General features: G+C 42.4%; 1 protein-coding gene and 1 long non-coding RNA gene across 6 annotated transcripts in view; one reads left to right on the top strand and one right to left on the bottom strand.

The window, feature by feature from the left end:
- Positions 1 to 1,713: 1,713 nt before the first annotated feature.
- On the top strand, positions 1,714 to 13,544 carry LOC123652000. Its single transcript, XR_006741018.1, has 3 exons — positions 1,714 to 1,724; positions 2,351 to 2,354; positions 13,459 to 13,544. It is a non-coding gene; the product is annotated as an uncharacterized LOC123652000 (long non-coding RNA).
- The window catches only part of AREL1 (apoptosis resistant E3 ubiquitin protein ligase 1), a 38,010-nt gene continuing 20,232 nt past the window's right edge, over positions 4,089 to 21,866 (bottom strand). For 4 of the 5 annotated variants that reach the window (XM_036431382.2, XM_036431370.2, XM_036431403.2 and 1 more), the window contains 16 exons: positions 20,835 to 21,072; positions 18,224 to 18,393; positions 17,791 to 17,971; positions 17,371 to 17,618; positions 15,417 to 15,494; positions 14,611 to 14,752; positions 14,378 to 14,499; positions 13,323 to 13,398; positions 12,699 to 12,808; positions 11,835 to 12,014; positions 11,537 to 11,662; positions 10,528 to 10,657; positions 10,383 to 10,441; positions 7,960 to 8,049; positions 6,794 to 6,969; positions 4,089 to 6,693 (listed from right to left, as the gene is read on the bottom strand). In XM_036431382.2, coding sequence (XP_036287275.1) covers positions 6,591 to 6,693; positions 6,794 to 6,969; positions 7,960 to 8,049; positions 10,383 to 10,441; positions 10,528 to 10,657; positions 11,537 to 11,662; positions 11,835 to 12,014; positions 12,699 to 12,808; positions 13,323 to 13,398; positions 14,378 to 14,499; positions 14,611 to 14,752; positions 15,417 to 15,494; positions 17,371 to 17,618; positions 17,791 to 17,971; positions 18,224 to 18,393; positions 20,835 to 21,072 — 2,229 coding nt within the window. In that variant the 3' untranslated portion in view covers positions 4,089 to 6,590. Of the gene's footprint in view, positions 6,694 to 6,793; positions 6,970 to 7,959; positions 8,117 to 10,382; positions 10,442 to 10,527; positions 10,658 to 11,536; positions 11,663 to 11,834; positions 12,015 to 12,698; positions 12,809 to 13,322; positions 13,399 to 14,377; positions 14,500 to 14,610; positions 14,753 to 15,416; positions 15,495 to 17,370; positions 17,619 to 17,790; positions 17,972 to 18,223; positions 18,394 to 20,834; positions 21,073 to 21,866 lie in introns of those variants that run through there. The other variant, XM_036431393.2, reaches the window with a different exon arrangement.

Genomic DNA, 21,866 nt, shown 5'->3' with positions numbered 1-21,866 from the left:
GATATTTAATAAAGTGCATGGATATCTTGTTAAAAAAATAAAATTGCAGGATGCCCCCCAGCTCACTTCACCCCCTCCCACACACAGATATATGCTCACACCTCCATTATATCATCAGGATGTCTTGTATGCAGGATTCATTTCAACTTGGAAGTCACTTCACTCAAGTCATTAGCTAGTATTCTATGGAACTTTGTACATGCCAAGGATTTTAAAGACACAACTAATAGTGGTATCTTAAAGTAGAGCCTTCTGAATCTGAAATCCTCAAGTGACCGACAGATAAACAAAGGTATAAAGTATTCATCTGTTATGTGATGTCACCGAGGGATCATGAGGTAGAGTCAGTGAGCTCTGGTGGCCCTGTGCCTGGGCTGTTTTTAGTCTAAACTAATCTGCCTGAGATAGACCAGCAATGTGGACAGTTTGGGCTTTGACATGAAACAGATCCACGTTCACATACAGCTCTGCCTATTACTAGATTGCTTACCACATGACAGAGGTTTGACATGCAGTCCCCTCAAATACCTCCTCTGGCTTTTGGAGGATCATGTGAAGGATCTCTTCTGACCTGAGGACTTCTTCATAGATGTTTGGGCAAGTTGTCTGAATACTCACTTTCTCTGGCCTGCCTGGAGGCAGCAAGGTGGGAAAAGAGCCACACCCATGCCAGTCATCCACTCTAGCATTCTCTACTCTACACTCTAGCATACTCTGACATATTCTATCATACTCTACTGTTCCCAGATCCATACAGCCTCCCGCTATGGAAAGTACCAGGGCACTAGGCCATAGTCCATATGGTATCACACATACTATATATAGAAAACTTTTTCTAAGAGCTCCAGGTTACTAGCTGATTTTCTTAGTTAATAACATCAATTTTCAGGTCAGGAAACTGATATTGAAAGATTTCCCAAGGTTGAACCATGGGAGTTAAAAATAAAATATGAATGTTCAAGTTCTCCAATCATATCTCTCTATCCTTTGAAGATCCTATTCTGCACACTTGATGCAAAGGTGTCCAAGAATATCTTCTTTGAGAAAAGGCCAAGTGACAGGAAATGCCTGTGTTGCAGGGGAGGCTGAAGGCCCCCCGGGCCCTGGAGTCAGAAACATAGCATGGGCCACCTGGGCAAGGATACAATGAGGTTTATAAAAGAAATGCATTCTCCTCACCTAGCTCCTTGAGTCATCCAACACTTCTTCCTAGAGTCATCCCTAAGAGATGGAGATCTAAGACCTAAAAATCAATGGGGGTGAAGGTAATAAAGGCCATGTTGGCCTGCTAGCTGGGTACTCCGAGGAAGTAGCAACCACATCTGTGCACTTCATTCTGAATAAATTATCCTCCATCTTCCTGAAGGAAGGCTACAAGAGCAATTAGATAGGGATCCCACACTGATCTTTCAAGGTGACTGGATGTGGGGTTCTGTGCTGGTGTGTCTAATCCCTGCCCGTAGGATACCAGCATTGTTAGCACCTTGTATTTAAGAAGCTGCCACTGCTGGCTGGTATTAATAAGCCAGTGCTCTATTGACAACCTGGACAACTTGGTTAAAACTACCTCTGATGCTGTATCAAAAGCCTGCAGCTATCACTCCTCTGCCTTCTGGTAATAAACTGCCCTCCACATCTCCTTACCAGGATTTTACTGACAAACTTGAATAGACTACACCTGAGTTCACTGCAGAGAACCAGGTGCCTGCTGTAGTTAACACAAAGTGTTCTTCAGCAAAATTAAAGTGAACAGAATTGGCAGGGTGGTAGTGGTGTTCATAGCAAGGCGAATCTCAAGTCTCCGTCAAATACAAACCAAGATCATCACAAGACCCCCTAAACCCATTCCCTTTGAACCCCAAACAGAAAAACTAAGCTGTTCGATAACTTTGGGATGACTTTCTGTTAGATGGTGCAGTTTCCATAGTCTGAGTCAGAAGTTCTAGCCCATTCTACAATTTTTGAGTCAACTTAGGGCTGAGTCATTTTCAATACCACTGTACTTTTATGATACTCATGAACCTGCTGCTGACCAGCAAAAAGAATGATGATCATGTAAGACCAGCCCACAAAACCTGTAAAGGGTGTTGCAAAGGAGCATCCAATGTATTGTAGAATCTCTGGGGGTAAATCTTGGCAAGAAAACTTTGTAGACATTGAATATGATTCATCAGATTTAGCATCAGGAATCTGAACTAGTCTCATGGGAAACGATTGTCTCTGAAAATTTCAAAACTAATTGTGAAGTATTGCAATGACTATGGAGAAAGTGACCTTGCTTAGTATCTTAAGAGGCCACATGGGCTGTTTTTCACCCTCTCCCTAGGCTGTTTGGAAAAGGAACAGATAGAACAGTTCTCATAAAAGTCGGAACAATAGAGGTATGGGATGAGACCTAAAGTTTGCAGTTCTGCACTGTTTTATTTCTTGACCCGGATGGTGGTCACATGTGCACTTCATTTATAATTACTTATTAAATTGTATGTGCTTGCATACCTTTTTTTGTATATATGTTACATCTCAAAATAAGTTTTCTATTTTTAAGTGAAAGTATTACAGGATACCTGGAGCTGGTCTCTTATACTTCAGATCTAAGTGAAACCGAAGTAGAGATAAGGAGTCCTGTTCCACCTCTACTGTAGCCCCCAGAGTGTGCTGAAAGCTCAGTGCGCAGTGGCTCAGAGGTACCAGCACAAGAGAAGCCGAAACTTGTATTTATTTTCTTAAAATATATTTTTATTGGCTTCAGAGAGGAATAGAGGGAGAATCATTGATCAGCTGCTTCCTGCACACCCCACTTTGGGATCAAGCCCACAACCCAGGCATATGCCCCGACCAGGAATCCTAGATCTCCTCGTTCGTAGATTAATACTCAACAACAGAGCCATGCCGGCTGAGCACTAACTTTTGTTTTAATTCAAGAATAATCTGCCGAAACTGGTTTGGCTCAGTGGATAGAGTGTTGGTCTGCGGACTGGAAGGTCCCAGGTTCGATTCTGGTCAAAGGCATGTGCCCAAGCACATCCCCAGTAGGCGGTGTGCAGGAGGCAGCTGATCGATGATTCTCTCTCATTGATGTTTCTAATTCTCTATCCCTCTCTCTTCCTCTCTGTGAAAAATCAATAAAATATATATTTTTTAAAAGAATAATCTTACTAGCCTCTTGAGTCTTAATAACAACTTCAGGATGAAATGAAATCTCTCACTGAGCATTCATAGTGACTTATTCAAAGCCACAAGAGCAGCGAGTATAAAAGATGTAGGACAGTTAACCTAAAAATATTAAGTCAGAGAGAATTTTGTTTCGTTTTGTGACATGGCTTATCACTCAGGAGCTTGATGAAATAGGGTAAAAGCACTGTACAGGAGTTTTCCTGTTAAGATTCCAATTCATTGGATCTGGGAGTAGGGGCAAAAACCTGAATTTTAAAAAGAATTCTAAATAGGATTTTGTTTTGATTTTCCAGATTAGAAATTACTGTACAAGACACCATGATTACTTCTCTTAGAAAGCCAGAATCCCTAATACTTTTCTTTCTAGACATAAATCAGGCATGGTTTTCTCTCTGCCAAGTTTATCTTTGTTTGGAAAAGAATTGGTACCACCTGCCAAATTTGAGGAGCTGTGTTTTTGTTTGCCACACCCACAGCACTTGTGGAAGGGTTAGGGGTGCGGGGAGGATGGGAGGGAGAATAAATGTGATTATATGCAAGATACATCGAATAAGAAACATCGAAGTGTTTCTAGTGTTACCTCTGGATGGCAGGTGATTCATTTCTTGTTTTTTTCATTTGCAAATTTTCTACACTGAGTTTCTTATGTAGTAAAACTGTAACAAATTAATGTTTAAAAGAATGATGAGAACAGACACCCTCTGCTCTTGCCAAGCTGCACAAGCACTTGTCCTGACCACTGGCTATCTGTGTGAATGACAGGGCCCCCCTTGGCACCATGGACAGCAATCAGAGAAGGGTGAAAGAGCAAGAGGCCTGGGGCAGGCGGGTCTCCCAGTGTACATCCTACCCTGAGCCGCCTGCTTCTGAAGGAATTCTTGGGAAAATGCAAAAAAAATCTTTCTACTCCTTAGTCCTTTTAAACATTTATTTACTTACTGTACAAAATATTTACACAATCAATGCAACTGTCTGGCCCTTCTGCCCGGCCTGACAAATCTGCAGCGGGGCTTGGTCTCCGCGGAAGTCCTAGAGACATGCCGATGTTCTCCTTGGTGTCCACTTTGTGTCTGGTCTCCTTCAAAGACACTGAAGGCCAGAAGGTTAGCTGACCCCCCCCAAAGTACTTGGGCCACAAGGGCATAAATAAAAGAACTGGCCAAAATAAGAAACGTGAATAGAAAATTGCCCGAGAAGTAACACACCCTACTTCTCTCTGACACAATGTACCTTTCCCCACACTGGCTAGTACCAAAGCAGGATTAGAAGGGGGGGGGGGGGGGGGGGGGAAAAAAAAAAGGTAAAAGAAAGGCCCCAAAGAGTAAAGATAAATTTGAACAGTTAGCGCAGAGGGGAACCTGGAAGAATAGAAAAACCACAGCAGTACCGAAGGGCTTTGTTAAACAAAGGTCCTGGGCTCAGGACCCCACAGGGATGCAGCTGCCCCGGCTGGCAGGGGTGGTGCCCAGGATGCTTTGAGAAGTGCTACGACCGGAGCTTAAAATGACAGGTCTAGCCAAGAAAATCAAATCGAGCTCCAGCGTCAGTCTGTGGGGAGCTGCCGGAGGGGTGAAAGCAGAATCCAGAAGAGGAATAACTGCCAAAGACAGCAGAGCCAGCCCATGGGCCTCCCTCTCTGGGCCGCGGGGCAGCATCCTGTTTCCCGGGGTGATGACAAAGCTTGCCTGTACATATCCCACGGGAAACACTGGGGCAAGCGGCAGCACCTTGTCCTGGTCCCTGAGGAGAGCAGTGACCATGTGGCATGCAGGACCCTGTGGTGTAGAGGCCCTGACACTGGATCCTGGACCCCAAGAATGAGTGAGGTCAGCACCCACACCAAGAAGGACAAATGACGACTGCGAAGGAGTGAGGTCAGGCATGAACAGCAGCAGCTCAGGAGGGCTTGTTCCTTGTGATCCCTGGGAGCAGGAGGGCTCAGACTTGCTTCCAGGAGGCCACGGCAATGCCACCGTCCTGCCTCCTCTCTGGACTCTGTACTTGCTGGTTTTGGCGATAAAGATGGCTTGTAATAGTCTCAGACTTGAATGCCCCATTGGGAATGGTAGACTGCAGCAAAGCCTTCTTAAAAACAGACACGTGGGGCGGTTGATGAGGTTTTGCGTCCTGCAAATGTTTTCATCCAAATTGTAATGAAGGAGGATGTTGCCATCATCCAAGAGACAGCAGCAGGTGCTCCTCAATTATCACACAACAGTGAACCTAATTTATCTTCCTTCTTAGTTGCCCTTGGTGGTAACTGAGGGAATGAAGGGAAGTAACTGGGGCAGCGAGGTGTTTACTGCCTGCCGTATCCCCTCTGTTCCCAGTGTCCTGACCCAAAGGACCTGTGAAACCACTGGAATTGCTGGTCCCCTTCCCGTGCCCCAGTGCTGCCAGAGAACACCAAGCAAAGAGAGAAGCAGGGATCACTGGCATGCTATTCTTCTGATCCCAGTTCCTTGCTCCGAAATTTTCTTCAGTAGAAAGGAAGAGAATCCCAGCTCTTAGCAGAATGCATAACTCGGAGGCAGGTGACCAGGCCCAGCCACACCTCAGCATAAAGAGCAAACTTAGGGACAAACATCAGTAGTCTTCAAAAGCCAGCCATATGCCTAGACATACCCCAACCTTAAAGGAGAAGCAGACTGAGCACTGGAGGCCACAGCCCAGCTCTTTCACATGCTTAGCTCTGCTTTTCCCACTGGCTCAAACTCAAGAAAAAGCTTAGAATTGTTTAGAAATGAATGACCATTTCCAGAAATGCCTGCAGGGAATGCTCTGTTTCCAGTCTAGAACCACACAGAAAGATCCATTTGTGCTCAGTCCCCACTAGAGGTAGTCCAGGGCCAACGCCTATGCCTGCCATTGTGCAGAGGGACAAAACCAAAGACGGCGCATGTGGGCCTCTTCCTATCTGTGCTTCTCCTGGCTCCTGCTGAGAAGCAGCAATAACCCTGCCCACAAGGAGGACTCACAGACCTCAGGTCAAGTAAGGAGGGCCACAGAGGGACCCTGAAGGAGCATAAGCAGAGGAGAATAGCAAGGCGAGGGCACCAGCTCCCCGATGAGAGCTGAGCCCTTTGTGTAATCTCCTTCAGCTAATGAGGCAGCTCCCGCTACTGAGATCTCCTAAGAACCAAGTGGAATTACAGCAGCACAGTCCTCTTCTCATGACTGAACGAGGAGCTCAGAATGCAAACCATGCCAAAGTGGCCTGGGGGGAGAGGATGGACAGGAAGGAGGAGAGGGAAGGACAAGGCCTGTAGGTGACCAAATACTCCAGACACTGGGGAGCATGCAGCAGCTTCTGGTTGATGGTTATGTGTTCTGTTAGCATCAGTGGTTATGATGTCTGTTGTGCACACCCTGCTGCTCCAGAAAGCATGGGAGCCAAGGGGATGGCAGGAGAGTGGTCAGAGCATGCCAAAGCCCTCACAGCCCTCGCTGATGGCCAGCTGCAGCATCCTGTGCACCTCTTCATACGAGTCGTACGTAGGGAGGCACAGCTGGTTAAAACTGGAAGGGCAAGGGGGAAAGTTATTAACTCAAAACCACTGACAAAGGATGAAAAAAATAATCCCTCACATAAGCATGCTTCGGGCAGTCATATACCTACCATGTGTGTGCAGTTGGCAGCGTGCTGTGGGTCGGAGCAGCAATAATCTGGAACGAGGGACAGAGGGCCGCAAAGCCTCCAGGTGGTAGCTGGGAGGAGCCTGTCGTGAACTGAAGCAGTCGAGCCAACTCCTCCTGGGTCAAACTGGAAACCACAGTCCAAAACCACCTCATGACCTGGCAGGGAGAGCACAAAGTTGGGGTCACACCAGTATGCAGCGCAGGGATTAACCTCAGGGCAAGGAAGCAACAGGACACCCCAAGTGGGGGTGTGGCCCAGTTACCACTCTGTCAGGACAGGGATAGGAATTGTTAGAGCTGACAAACTCCCTAGGCGTTTGCACTGTCACACGTCAGTCACCGAATGCTTGGTTCTATTTCTTTGACTTTGCAACGCACTGTTCCTGTGGTAATCAGCACGATGGCCAATAGAGACCAGGGGTCCCTTTTGTCTTCCTCACAGATATACTATTTTTCCCCAGTTGATATGTCTGCTTTTCTGACTGATAAATTTTTTTTTTTTTTAATCCTCACATAAGGATATGTTTAAAGCAGGAGTGCGGGATGTCCAGCCCTCAAAATCATTTGGTCTGGCCCTGCCAAGGCACTGGAGGTGAGTTAGTTAAATATTTTACCAAATAGAGCCGGCTAATTTTTAAGTTGATAATTCTTTTTTTTTTTTTTTTAATATATTTTATTGATTTTTGACAGAGAGGAAGAGAGAGGGATAGAGAGTTAAAAACATCGATGAGAGAGAATCATCGATCAGCTGCCCTTGCACCCCCCCTCCCCCCACCGGGGATGTGTCCGCAACCAAGGTAGTACATGCCCTTGACCGGAATCGAACCCGGGACTTTTCAGTTCGCAGACCGACGCTCTATCCACTGAGCCAAACGGGTTTCGGCAAGTTGATAATTCTATATGGCCCATGAATGATGTTATAAATATTCAAATGGCCCTTGACAGAAAAAAAGGCTTCCCACCCCTGGTTTATCAATGTGAGCCTCCCGTCTGTGCCCTGACCAGGGACTGAACCCACAATCTTTACGTATACGGGACAACACTCCAGCCAACTGAGCCATCCGGCCAGGCCTTCAACTTTCGTGATCTGAAACTTTTTCTTTACAACATGCACAAATCCAACTAAAAGAAATCTGGCCCACTTACCTTTTCTCTGAAATGCCATGAGCCACCAACGACCATGGCATGGGCTTTGAAATCAGCCACACTGATGTCCCCAGTCCCACACATCAGTAGCTGGAGAAGATAGTCAGGTGTTACTAGGACACTCAGAGGAACAAAGACCCAGCATAAGGTTGGTTACCTATGTTAATATGCAAAAATGTGGAATAAAGAAAACACCAGGAAAAAGACAAAAGATGAGGTCACAATGCCAAAATACTGCTTTAGGAAAATCAATTATAATAGGCCAAAGTTTCCTAACCAATGTGCTAACAATCACACAGCCTTAAAAAAAAACACAAAAACAAACAAACAAACAAAAAAAACACACATGTTGTTCTTTTTCTAATTGATTTTAGAGAGAGGGGAAGGCAGAAGGAGAAAGGGGGGAAAAACAAAAAAACAAAAACCCCACTGATGTGAGAGAGACATATTGAGTGGTTACCTCCAGCATGCACCGCAACCGGGGATCGAACCTGCGATTTGGGTATGTGCCCTGACCAGGAATCAAACTGGAGACATTTCAGTGCACAGGACGATGCCCAATCCACTGAGCTACACCAGCAAGGGCAAATCACACAGCTTTTAAAAATATATATTTATGCCTGTGGACTTACGTTAGACCTTTTGATTCAGAATCTCTAGGAGTAGGTGACAAGCTTGTGTATTTTGAAAAAGTTCCCCAAGCATTTCTGATGCACACACCTAATTAAGAACTGCTGCCGTGGATTGTTTTGAACGGAAACAAAGGACAAAAAGGGAACTAAGTTTTCTGACAGTCTGATCGGGACGTAGCCTAGAAGCACCAGGGAGAAAAGCAGGCCCTTTCCCTTTGATGAAGACACCAGGCCCATTGATAAATCTGTCCGATGGCCTTTCCTTTTCCCCAGGACCCATCCTTTTGTGGATTGAACTTTTACTACCTTCCTTCCCTTCAGCCCAGCCCCTACTTGATCAGATAAATTAAAAAAGCATGCGAAAAAATGAGACCATTAATGAGATCAGAGCCCTAAACATCTTGTTCATGTCCTAATCTGGTTCAGAATCCTGCATGTTACTTCACAGACTGTGAGTACTCATCCAATGGCTATAAAGAATGATACATCCTAATCAAGAGATCAAATTAAGCCTTAGGAGCCTTGGGTCCTTCAAAAAGAACTTGTTAAGCTAATGAGTAACTAAGAGCAGCATGTGGAACTGTAAGAGCCTGTGTCCGTCCTTCCTTCTGCTCACTCTTACAAATTGCTATAAATGCTTTGCTTCAGGGTGCAAACAAACATTCCTCAGCCCCCAAAATAACAGCATTAGGTTTCTATCAGAAACTTTAGGCCAAGAGATGGAGAGTTCATTTTGTTTGGATTTCATATTTAAAGGTACAAAATGTGATGAAAATTGCACAAGACTTTGAGTCTTGTTCTCGAAAACAGTACAGTTAATAAGAATAAATATTGTACAAAACCATCCAAATTTTTTCGTTTTTTCATTTTTAATGAACTTTCTCCATACAGGAAACAGTCTGCAAATAACACACTCCTCATAAAAGCTATGGAAAGTTGAAACTAATAGTTTGCATTATATGTATCATCTGTGAACAGCAGGTAAAAACAAACTGATTTTATGTTTTGTTCACATCTGATACAAACTTGTATTTTGCTACTTATAGAATGACATTGACCATCATAGAGCCATATTTGGCTACCTCAGGATCTAAGATAAGAATATATTAACTGTATAGCATTGTGGTCCCAAGCATTGAAATATATCTTCTTCACTGGAAGAGGGCAGTGACTTTGTCTTACTCATGGCATACAGGTGGCACTCAATAAATAGTCCCTGAACAAATATGTCCTATTATTCCATTAAGTCATCTTTAAACATCAAAGGCTGTACATGATACTAATTCTTTAGTACTCAACCAATATTAAAAATATTTGATAAATAGGTAAATATTAAAAACTACTCTTCAAAAATAATTAGCTTTTTACTGGTTTTTAATTTTCACTTTCTAACTTTTCATTTATTTTTTAATTCTCACCTGAGGATATTTTTCCATTGATTTTTAGAGGGGCTAGAAAGGAGGGGGAGAGACACAGAGAGAAAAATATCAATATGAGAGAGACACATTGATTGGTTGCTTCCAGCATGAGCCTGCAACCGAGGTATGTGCTCTTGACTGGAATTGAACCCGGGACCCTTCAGTCCCTGGGCTGACGCTCTATTCACTAAGCCAAACCAGCTAGGACACGTTCTAACTTTTTAAAAGCTGAAGAATGGGTCAATGCATGGAAAAAGTGCTAACAGTGAAATCAACCTTGCATAAAGGGCTTTCCACATCTCATAACAGAAGTTCCTGTGGGAAAACGAAAACACTGAGTCAAGAATGGGGGTTTGTAAATATAAGCACTTACCTCAAGCTCATTTTCATCAAAAATAGCCAAAAGGTTCTCAGGGACCAACTCATTCAGGCCTGAAACAAATAGCCCAGTTAAAACCATACCCACACCAAGGGCACAGGTACTTTCATATCAAAGCTAAGAGCAAACAGAATCTCACCTTTCAGGAAATGTTCCACCTCCTCTTTCACTTGACTGGCCAGCCGATATTGGGCCAGCAGATTTAAATAGAAGATTTTATTCGCATTAGTGACTGGGGTTTGAGCTCCACCTGCCATGAGTTCTACTACCTAAAATAAGATGCAAAAGACAGACAGGGAGAGGCTGTTTGTAAGATGACAGCTGCTTAGTATGTCACACAAACACAGCATTAATGAAGTCCATCACAGTTGCAAGTTTCTGCTGTGCATTCAGCTTCTCAACACACTTGGTTTTATACAGTTACTAAGCTTCAGGGTTCCTACTACTATTGCTGTATTCTACTAGCTTTTTCTGAGGGGGATTTGAGGGGGTCTTCTCTGACCTAGTCAAACAGGGGTGATGCAACAGGAAGAAGATACTGTGGTCCCTTGTTAGCAACCGTTCAGTGTCTCTATGATCTGAAACTAAACCATCACAACCTCCTCTCTTAAACCCCTGAGCCAATTGAGAACAAATAAAGTCAGATAAGTAGTGAAGAAATCGCTTTAGAAATTCTAAGAAGGGATCAGTTATTCCCTTATATCCTTCCCTTACAGTCCCACAATAGTCACACAGAATATGTGATTATCAGTTCAATGGTATCATTCAGTGGTCACAGTTTTTTAGTCATTGCTATTTGCTTTCAATTGTATGTTACTGCAACTTTGGCTTCATCATTATCATACGATTTTGTTTAGCACTATAATGTAAACAGAACTACATTTGCATCAGAAATACTTTGGGCTAATAATTTTGTAATAAAAGGTTTGTGGCTGCCACTAGTCATAGATGGTTATTTATATTTAAGTTCATGAAAATAAAATAAAATTAGAAATTCCGTTTTTTGGTCACACTGGCCTCAGTTTGGGTGCTCAGCGGACAGCACAAATAGAGAACATTCCCACTATTGCAGGAAGTTCTGTTAGGCTGCACTGCTCTGGAGGAGGGTGGGAGTCATGGGGCCTGTAGGCTCTGGTCCTCATTCTCACCTTATCCAATTGACCTGATTTGTTATATTTCTCTTCTGCAAAGACCAGCTCCATTTCACTCATGTCATTGTTGAGGATAAAACAAACTTTAGATTTATAGAATTCTGGGTCATCCGTTTCAAAGTACTGAGGAGACAGAAAGACAGAATACAACATGACTACTCTTACCCAGAAATAAAATTTACAACTGCTATTAACCACTTACCTCTTCAACCTTGAGACTAATTAGTTCAGAGTGGAGAGACTCCAGAGTTCATGGCCAGGGGCCTTAGTAGAAAAGACACATCTCAGACATTACCTTGTAATGCATACGTAGTCCTATGATTTGGGCCAAGAAAGAACGTGTGAAGCGAGCGCGGACCAACTGTTTGTAGGCTCCTCCTAGAGAGGACTCATAGAGACACTTGCCCACGAGCCGGCCCGCAAACTCATACATCTTCGAGCGTAGATGAGGGGGGCGATTAGGGTTGGGGTGCACCTGTCAAAAGAAAGACATTAAAAAGCTTTGGGTTATTTTCCTTATAGCCTAGTTTTGGAAAGACCCTCCCTCCCAACTCCATTCCAAGAGAGCAAGAATTTCAGTATTAAATCAAATACTCAGTAGTGGCTACCAAAAGCCCATCCAAATGGCATTGGCCTTTTGGTAGCCACTACTGAGTAATTCAAGTGACTGGAGGATAAAGAGCAAAGATGGACTTACATCAGGCTGAAGAATCTTACATTAAGTTTGTGGCTTCATCTGGCTGAGTATAGAAGTAATTAGTATATGATGTGATGATGCCTTTTCCCTAAACCAGAACTTCCTTCAGCCAAAGTCCACTTCTCTCCTCCTGACACCTCTGCTTAGTCAAAGGTCTAGTACAGAATTCAATAGCTTCAGGCATGTTTTCAGAAAGTGGCTTAATTATTATTATAATTAGTAGAATGGTCATTGCATTATAATGCTTTTTAGTAAAATAGTCATTTGTCTGCATTTTCTCTTATCCTAGGGATGAAATAATGAAGGCAAAGCAGAGGGAGGTTAACTGATTAGTTCATATTGTAGCTAAGAACAAGGCACAAATTGTCAGATTCCCAGATTCATAATCTCAAACTCATAAGTCTACTGCATTATAACATAATCTACATTTTCCACCCACCCACGGGGAAGTCACAGACTCACTAATCCTTGGTTGTTGTCACTGAATCGGGTAAAGAGCTGATTGGTGGTATCAAATAGTGCTTTGCAGATTAGTTCAAACCATTCCCGGCGAGGCCCTCCCCAGTCCAGAGCTGAAAAATATAATGAAAATAAAAAGTAACTCTGGTCTACTATCTCCTATCATGTCTATTCATTAATTCATTATTTTATACTCTCCACACTCCCTCCATTCCACTACCTTACTGTTTCCCCCTTCCAACCCACATAAACTGGACTTTTTTTTTTAAATCCCATCCTTTAGTATTAAAGGTCACTAAGCTAATACCCCTAGTGTGGAAACACAGGAGATAAAATATCCCAAGAAATGGACATTTCTCTTAGTTGTATAAAGGTGAAAAGTTTGCCCTTCTAGTTCAAACTCATAGAGCTCTCCCTCCAAGCCCTTGTTATGTCTGTGCTCTACAAGATCCACCAGGTCATCCAGCCAGTAAACACCACCCTTTTTATCTTGACTCATGATCTTTTTCCCTTGGAAAAAGAACCTGGGGTGTATTCAAGGGTTTGTTTTTTTTTGTGGGGGCGGGGGGCAAGAAATAGGAGTGAGAGTGGAGTTTAAAAAGATAAATATGAAATTTCAAAACTGACCTTCTTCGTCCTGAAAAACCACTTCAAAGTTCTTGCTCCAATCTGAGATGGAGAAATTCCGAGTGGCTTTCAGAGACTGAAAAGTAGCAAAAGGAAGGAAGTATCAGAACGCTGGCTGGCATCTAGTGGGTGTTAGCAAGAATAATGCTATTGTCTACTAGTTCTTGGAGGCAATCTATTATTCATAAACAAGCTTTAATAACACCATTTTATAATTAAAATACATGTATCTCCAGAAAAAATTGAAGGTTTTTAAAAATAATCTAATTTATCTTTACACCATTACTTGGTTGAAAAGTTGACGCTTGCTTTTCTTTTTACAATCCTTATTTTATTAATGAAAAGATGCTTAAAGAACTAAAGATGAAAAAATAAAAAGAACTAAAAATGGCTCTCAGATTAGTAAGCTGTCATCAAGAGAACCAAGGAGTCCTGGTTTTCGGTAAAGTACAGTCTATTTGCTAGACGTCTTTATCCAAAGGCTAGGTTCAGACAGGGAGCCATACCACATGGAGAATGTGGCTGAGAAAAGAGGTTTCCAATCACACCTTCCAGAGCCAAACATCACAAACACATTTTGGACTGGGACCAAGCCTTCTCATTCTTGGGGAATGTAAGAACTATGCCAGCGTCTGTGCAGTGGAGACAGACACACATCAGGTGTTCCTTTTCCATCAAACCAGAGTGACAACAAAAATCACTGCCTTGTAACCCAACAAGAGCTCTTCTATTCCAGGGATTCAATAACAAGAACTTTCTGCTGTAACAACTACTTATACCCGCCCTGCATGGGAGTTCCATGAGTTTATTCAGGAGCTAGTTCAGTACAGATTCTAAAGCCAATGTGTCAACCAGTCTCTCTCCTTCATAACATACCTCCAACAAATCTGCCCCAAACTTAGCATAATCAAACAGAAGAATAGTCTTTAACAGGTATGTTTAAAGAGAAGTTTGTGTTTCATGAAAAAGATAACCTGAAGAATATAACCAAATATCAAAGAGGCTCCTAGCTGAAAAACTTTGATAACTATTGGCAGAGAGGAAACTTTACTCACCGATTCCAACAAAGCATGCCTGCTGACCTTCAGGGTGACCTTGGAATGTGGTCTTTTCATATGTACCTGCCGAAGCTCTCGCTGGAAAAAGTTCACCTTGTCCTGAAAGGTCTCAGAGCCTCCTGAGGAGCCGCAAGATTCATCATGATTACAGCCTTATTACAAGACATCTGTGCAGGCCACTCCTACACCCTCAGGCACCCACAGTAGCTGTGGTCACTGCCCAACTTTACCTATGTTCTTATGGAGGGAACGGATGAAAGTGGCTGCGAGGATGTTCCTCTCCTTACAGCTGAGCTCCACAGGGGGCTGAATGCCATCATCTACCACCAGCGTAAGGAGCTTATGGACAGGGTCAGGGCCAAGGTATGAAAACTAGCAAAGGGGGAGAGAAGAAAAAAAAGTTAATTTATAAAATCCTCAACTCCAGCAAGAACCACCCACAACGCTATGCTCGGTACCAACCAATGAAAACAAGTTGAGCCTGTTGCTCCAAGTGAGTACCTATCAGAAGCACATTTCCTTGTTTTTCACCTCAGTGCTCTCAATTCAAATTTTATTTTAAATTATTTGAGTCCCAGAGACTGCCTTTAGTAAGGATCACAGGCAACACTACAGACCTTCTAACAAAGAATATAAGCAGGATGAAGGTAGTAAGGAGCTATAAAACAGCAAATAACTACCTGAAGAGGTTGGGCAAACTGGGTGGAGGAAAGTGATTTGCCTTTAGATTCCAAAAGCTCAGAAAAGTTAAAAAAAAAAATTTTTTTTAAATATATGGAAATACTGATTCTAAAAGAGCTTCAATATACTGGGAGGTCAAGCTAGGGGCAAAGTTATTAAAACCCTCTCCATTAATTTAGTCTTAAGGAAAAAGATAACTCTTGCATTATTCTGTCTTGCTTCTAAATCCCTGTAAGATGTGTCTTACTATACTATCTGTGTTCTTCATGACATTTCATGAGATAACTGCTAACAGGCTGAGCTATTCCAGGGCTGAAGCCTGCTCAGCAAGAACCAGATGTAAGGACCCACTTACTTTGGTTCCTGGGCACACTCGGAAGGTATAAAGGCGCCAGGGAATGATCTTCAGGTAGAACTCCTTCACTGAGAATTGCTGGTGGGCCAACAGACAAAAAACGAAGTGAATGATAAATAAAAAAGGCTCTATTTGGATACTGTAACACTCAAATATCAGAGTCCCCACATAAACTTCTCATTATAACCCTTTTCGTCTATGGACAAAAAGGATAATTTAGGTCAGTATTGAAATCAAATAAGTACTATCACCCTCCTGAAATAGGCAAATTAAAAATAATGCTCTGACAGTGCAATTCACATAAAGATATTTATACTCTTAACCCTTTGCACTCCGCTGTCCCCTCTCAGGGGACATCGGAATTCTAGCATATCACTCGGATGTCCCCTCTCAGGGGACATTGCAGTTTATTAGTGATTACGGGGAATTGAGTTAACTCAACGCACGTTTCGCAAAGTAGCGTCGAGTAGCTGGTAGCCAATGTCCAGAATGGTTCGGAGTGCAAAGGGTTAATATTTAAGTCTTACTACCACTTGTAAATAGCTGAGCTCAGGTTTTCACTTTATGAGTAGAGAACATTATTTCACTTGGAAACAATAAAAGTCTACTTCTGCTCAGCTTGGTGCTGCTCAGAGAGACTTCCTTTAAGTCACATGTGTCAAACACAAGGCCCGAGGGCCAAATCCGTCCTGCCAGGCCTTGCAATGTGGCCCGCACCGCGCTGTCATCACTGCACTCCGCTGCGTTTCCATCACAATGACAGTTTATGACTGTTCAGTAAACCATTCGGCCCGCGATTTAGGCTGGATTTTAGATTTTGGCCCCTTCTCTGATTGAGTTCGACACCCCTACTAAGTCAATGGACAGGGAACGGCAGTAGCCCAGACCTATTGCTTTATCCCTATTTAAATGGTACCAAGGACTTGCCAGGGAAAAGGGGGTGGGGAGTAGAAAGGTGATTGGGGTGGAGTCTCATATAAAAAGTTTCATAAAAATTCCTTATTAAGAATAAAGAAGGATCTCTTTGTCATTTACAAAAAGAAAAAAACAATGCCATAATTTTTTTTAATTTAAAAAATCTGTTATCTGCTGTATAGTAACTGATTTTTTTCTAGATTTAAAAAAAAATCTTCATTAAAGAAAATTTCACGTACATACTAAAGAAGAGAAAAAGGGTATAATGAACCCATCACCAACTTCAACAATTATCAACTCATAACCAATCCTGTTTCATCTATACTTCACTAGTCCCTCATTACCATTCCCCCGGGCCAAATTAAGGCAAGATTTTTAAGTGACAAATGGTACGTAACAAAGTTTTTTGAAGAATAGTATTAGAACTCAGTTTTGATTATGAGATTAAAGGAATATAAAGGGATGTTTCAAGAGTCTCATTTTTCTGAGGTTTGAACGAACAAGCAAAAATACAAATTTTTTTTTTTTTAAATCTCTAACACAAAGCACCTCTTAGCTCAGGGCCCTTAGAAGTTCACCTCCTGTCTCTGCCAGAAGTTCTCTGTTCTAATCCTGTAGTCTGATGATGACATCCACTTACTGTGGTTTCACAGATCACAGAATGAAAGATCAAATTGTTTCGAAAAAGCACAAGGAAACAACAGTAATTTTTATACTAGTGAGGAACTTTTACAGTAACTTTCTTTAAAGCTCTAAGAGCCATGCCTTGAAAAATCGTCCCTGAAGTACTCAAAGGGCAGAATGCCACAGGTTCCCTAACATTCCAAAGCACATGAATCTCTAGACAAAGACTCAAATCTGGTCCAAACCAAACATCTGCAGCAGAAGAGGTGGCACACTCTCTGCTGCTTCACTTTAGTAACCTCTCTTAGCATCCTGGAAACCCTACAGGTCAGTGATCTTGCCTGATTCTCAGACTATTACCAATTACATGCAGGGTGGAGCTGGGAGATTTAGAGGGAAGAATGGGAGTCCCAACCTTTGGTGACACATAGCAGTACACCTTCTTCGGTTTCTTCACCTTCTCAGGGGTGTGACACTCCGAAGGTGAATCTTCTTCCTCCTCCTCAGCAGCCATGGAAGGCCGGCGCTGGGAAGAGCTCATGTGCATGGGGGGCAGGTGCCATGGTGTGCTGGTACAGTTGGCGGCGGCATAAAGATAAGCCTCAAAGTAAATGCTCACTCCTGAGGTGGACACGTTGCGTTCAACAATATTCTTCTCATTCTCTGAAGTAGAATAAGGGAGAAAATGTAGAGTAGGAGTCAGAGAAGAAAAAAAAGTTAAACTTTTCGCCCACAGGACTCTGAGCTAAGCTTGGCTCAAATAGCAGATGTTTGTGAGGTCGTCAAAAGAGCAAAGACATGAAAAGAACAAATCACAGCTTTTCTTTCAACTCACCGCTTAGGACAATAATGTCAAATTCGCCATTATGGATTGGCTGATTTTGGTACGAAATGCAGGCATGGAAGCAACCACGAGAATGCAGGGTGAGGCGCAAGAAGACCTGGCAGGTCTGCTTGTTGGATGTCACTGACTTCTCAAATGAGACACTGGTTTGCTCTTCTTCTTGGGGACCAAGCTAATAAAGGAAAACAAAGCATCACTAAACATATATAATTTTCTGTATTTGCACATTAATTTACTCTTTACAAAAAACTATCCTATCTATGAGCTAATCGAAGGCTCATAGTTACTAATGAGATAGGTATTATCAAATGAAGGAAGAAAGGAAAGCACAGAAGTCAGGAAAGAGAGAAGAGATGGAAGTGAATTAGAAAGGGTGAGAATGGCAGAGAAAGAAACACCGAGAAAGAAGGGGGAAGATGCTTACCTCATGAATGGACAAACTGTAATTGTGCTCATCTCTCAAGGACGTGGAATTGTTGGTAGGGTTGTCATACTCATCTCGGGGCACTATCTGAAGGGTGTGTGGCTGCCCACAGGTCAACACAAGAGTAGAAAAATGGCACACAATTTTGGTCTTGGAAGGAACCACCATTCCTGGAATAAAGACAATGGAATCTAACAGGCGCTTTTCAGGGCACAAAGAGAGCTGTGTCCCAACCCAACCCCGAGGGATAAACAATACCACTAAGGCCCAGCCAACATGGCTCAGAGGTTGAACATCGACCTATGAACCATGAGTTCACGTTCAATTCCTGGTCAGGACACACGCCTGGGTTGCAGGCTCGATCACCAACCAGTGTAGGGTGTGTAGGAGGTAGTCGATCAATGATTCTCTCTCATCATTGATGTTTCTATCTCTCTCTCTCCCTTCCTCTCTGAAGTCAATAAAAATATATTTTTAAAAAAAACACCACCATCACCACCACCATTAAGAGGCAGAGAAAAAGATAGAAAACAAAGAGATTAATTCAAATAAACTTTAAGGACTCATTTTTACAAATTCCTAACTATTGCAAGCACTAAAAAAAATGAGAGAAGAACTTGGAGAAAACAGAACTGAGTTACGGACACAATGCCTAGAGTCTATTAGAAATCTATAAGTTAGATAGGCCTTAAAACTAAGTGCTAAAAAGTCACAAAAAAGAAAACACACACACACACACACACACACACACACACACACACAAAAGCAACTACTTAGATGCAAATCAGATAAAACATATACAAATAAGATATATTATTAAAAACAAGATACTGATTAAAGAAATAAAAAAAAGTCTAAATAAATGGTGAGATGTACCGTGCTTATGAATTGAAAGATTCAACACAGTAAAGATGTCAAATCTCCCCAAATGATATAAAGGTTTAACATAGTTCTTATCAAAATCCCAGCAAGGTTTTGTAGCTTTAGATAATATTATTCTAAAATATATACAAAAAGGCAAAGAACCTAGAATAGCTAAAATAATTATGCAATAGAAGAGTGAGGTAGTAAGAGTCAGTTTACTCCATTTCAAGAATTATATACATAGCTACGTATCAAGACTGTGATATTGGTGGAGGGATAGACATGTCCATCAATGGACAGAACAAAGAACCCATAAACATACCCCTACAAATACACCCAACTCATCCTTGACAAAGGTGCAAAAGCAATGTAACACAGGGCAAAAATAGCCTTTGCAACAAATGGTGCTGGAGCAACTGAACAACTACATCAAACAAACAAAACAAAAAAACCTTGACCCAAGTCTCTTATATAAAAACTAGAGGCCCAGTGCACGAAATTCCTGCACTCAGGGAGGGTGGGGTCCCTCAGCCCGCCCTATGATCTCTCACAGTCCGGAAGCCCCGCTATCAACCATCCCACATAGGGAGGCCCCACCCACCCACCATAGGGACTTCAGCCAGGTAGCCTGGGCCTCCCTTTGCAGGGCGATCAATCATTGAGACCCCTGATCAATAGCCCTGTAGAGGATGGCCTGGGCCTCCCTCTTTGGGGCAATTATGGAGCCTCCGCCTCCACACCTCCAAGATTGATCACCCTGCCAGCCGAAACTGGTTTGGCTCGGTGGATAGAGCATCAGCCTGGGGACTGAAAGGTCCCGGGTTCAATTCCGGTCATAGGGCATGTACCTTTGGTTACGGGCACATCCCCAGTAGGGGGTGTGCAAGAGGCAACTGATTGATGATTCTCCCTCATCCATGTTTCTAACTGTCTATCCCCCTCCCTTCCTCTCTGTAAAAAAATCAATAAAATATATATATTTTTAAAATCTTCAATGAGAAGTAAAACAATGGCAGCAAGAGTGGGATTAAGTCAAGGTGGTTTTACTTGAAAAGTTTTCAAAAATTAGAAGAATTTACCTTTTGTCTATTCTGGCACCCTTATTCCTTAAGAACTTACCTGGCTGATGACCCAGCAATTCCACTCTTCAAGAAATGAAAATGTGTGTCCACACAAAAATGTACACGGTGGCACTATGCATTGCAGCCAAAAGCAATGACCCCCAAACGCCTATCAACTGATGAATAAACTGCAGCATTCTATACAATGGACTATTACTTGGAAATAAAAATATATAAGTATTAAACCATGCTAAAACATGAATACATAAATCTTAAAAGCATTATGCTAAGTGAAACTGGCCAGTCACAAAAAATCCATGTATGTTATGATTACACTGATCTGAATGTAAACAGTAAAGTAGTAGCCACTGGAAGCAAATCCAGAAGCAGCAGATTGATGGTGGCCTACATCTGGGGCATTTGGGGAAAATGAGGAGGGACTACAAACAGGTACAGGATCATGGCTGTGATGAAAATGCTCCAAAATTGAATGTGGTGATAGTTGTACAACTCTATGAATTTTAAAACTGTATATTTTAAATGGATGAATTTATAGCATGTGAATTAAATCTCTATAATAAAGGTATTATTCAAAAATAGGTGTAATTACAAAGAAAAAGAAAAAGGGGGGGGGAAGAGGGAGGGAAGGAGAGAAAGGAAGAAAGGGGACAGGAAGAATAATGTACCAGGCTGAAAGATCTTGTAGTAGGGACTGTAGGCCACATTTAATCCACCGAGCTTCACTGAGATCTCATAACGCCCAGCCCTGCGCACAGTGAAGGCCACCTTGACCACATTGGAACTGGGCTCCTGGAGGACTTCCTGGGTCACCGGGATTTCCACTGCTAGCTCAACATGAGAGATGTGAACTCTTAGTCCCACAGGCCGATGTGCAGGAAAAGGCTGCCCGTTCTTATAGAATAACTGCAGTGGGAAGAAGAGGGTCACCCATTAGTGAATAGGGAGAGAAAATCGTTAGCCATCTAACTCAAAGAACTGTGGGGGAGCAAGGAGGTAGCTGGTAAAACCCAGTACCCAACCCCTCCTACAGTCCTGCAGACACAGGGAGAAATTCTCTTAACACTTCAAAGAAAACCATTAAATCATGAACAAATTCTTAACTTGTTTCTAGGACAGGGGTTAAGATATACCATTAAATCAATTTCAGCTTGACATTCCACAAATGCTGCCTCTTCTTACCAGCCCTTCTTATGTTATCACTGCTGATCCGATGTAAAGGTAAGTCAATGGGTACCACTGGCACTGAGTGAACTAAAGCACCAGGCAAGGCTAGGGGTGTTCTGGCTACAAAACCAAGCATGGTACTATAGTAAAGTCATCACTGGGAAGCAGCCCACTATTTCTAGGGCCACAGAGTAAATAATTCTGGCTTTATAGGTCATACACAGCTATTCAATTGTGGCTTACTACTCATAGGCAATACAGGAAGATGAATGGGTGTAGCTGTATTCCAATAAAACTGTATTTACAGAAATAAGAGGTGTGCCTGATTTAAGCCTTGGGCCATAGTTTGCCAACCTCTAAATCTACAATAACGCCAATTCTATTTAGTAATATTTTTCTTATTTTGAAGAGGTAATTAAGTTTATACTTTTTCAAAGCTAAGCACCCATTAAACCAAAGTGCTAGAGAAATCCGTGACTCCTCAGATACTAACAATTCCCAAGTGCCTGGGAGAGACTGAAAAACAAAGAAAA

This window comes from Pipistrellus kuhlii, unplaced genomic scaffold, assembly GCF_014108245.1.
Source record: "Pipistrellus kuhlii isolate mPipKuh1 unplaced genomic scaffold, mPipKuh1.p scaffold_m20_p_1, whole genome shotgun sequence".
Lineage (NCBI taxonomy): Eukaryota > Metazoa > Chordata > Mammalia > Chiroptera > Vespertilionidae > Pipistrellus > Pipistrellus kuhlii.
The sequence above is the reverse complement of the archived record's forward strand: the minus strand, read 5'-3'. Positions and strand labels throughout refer to the sequence as shown.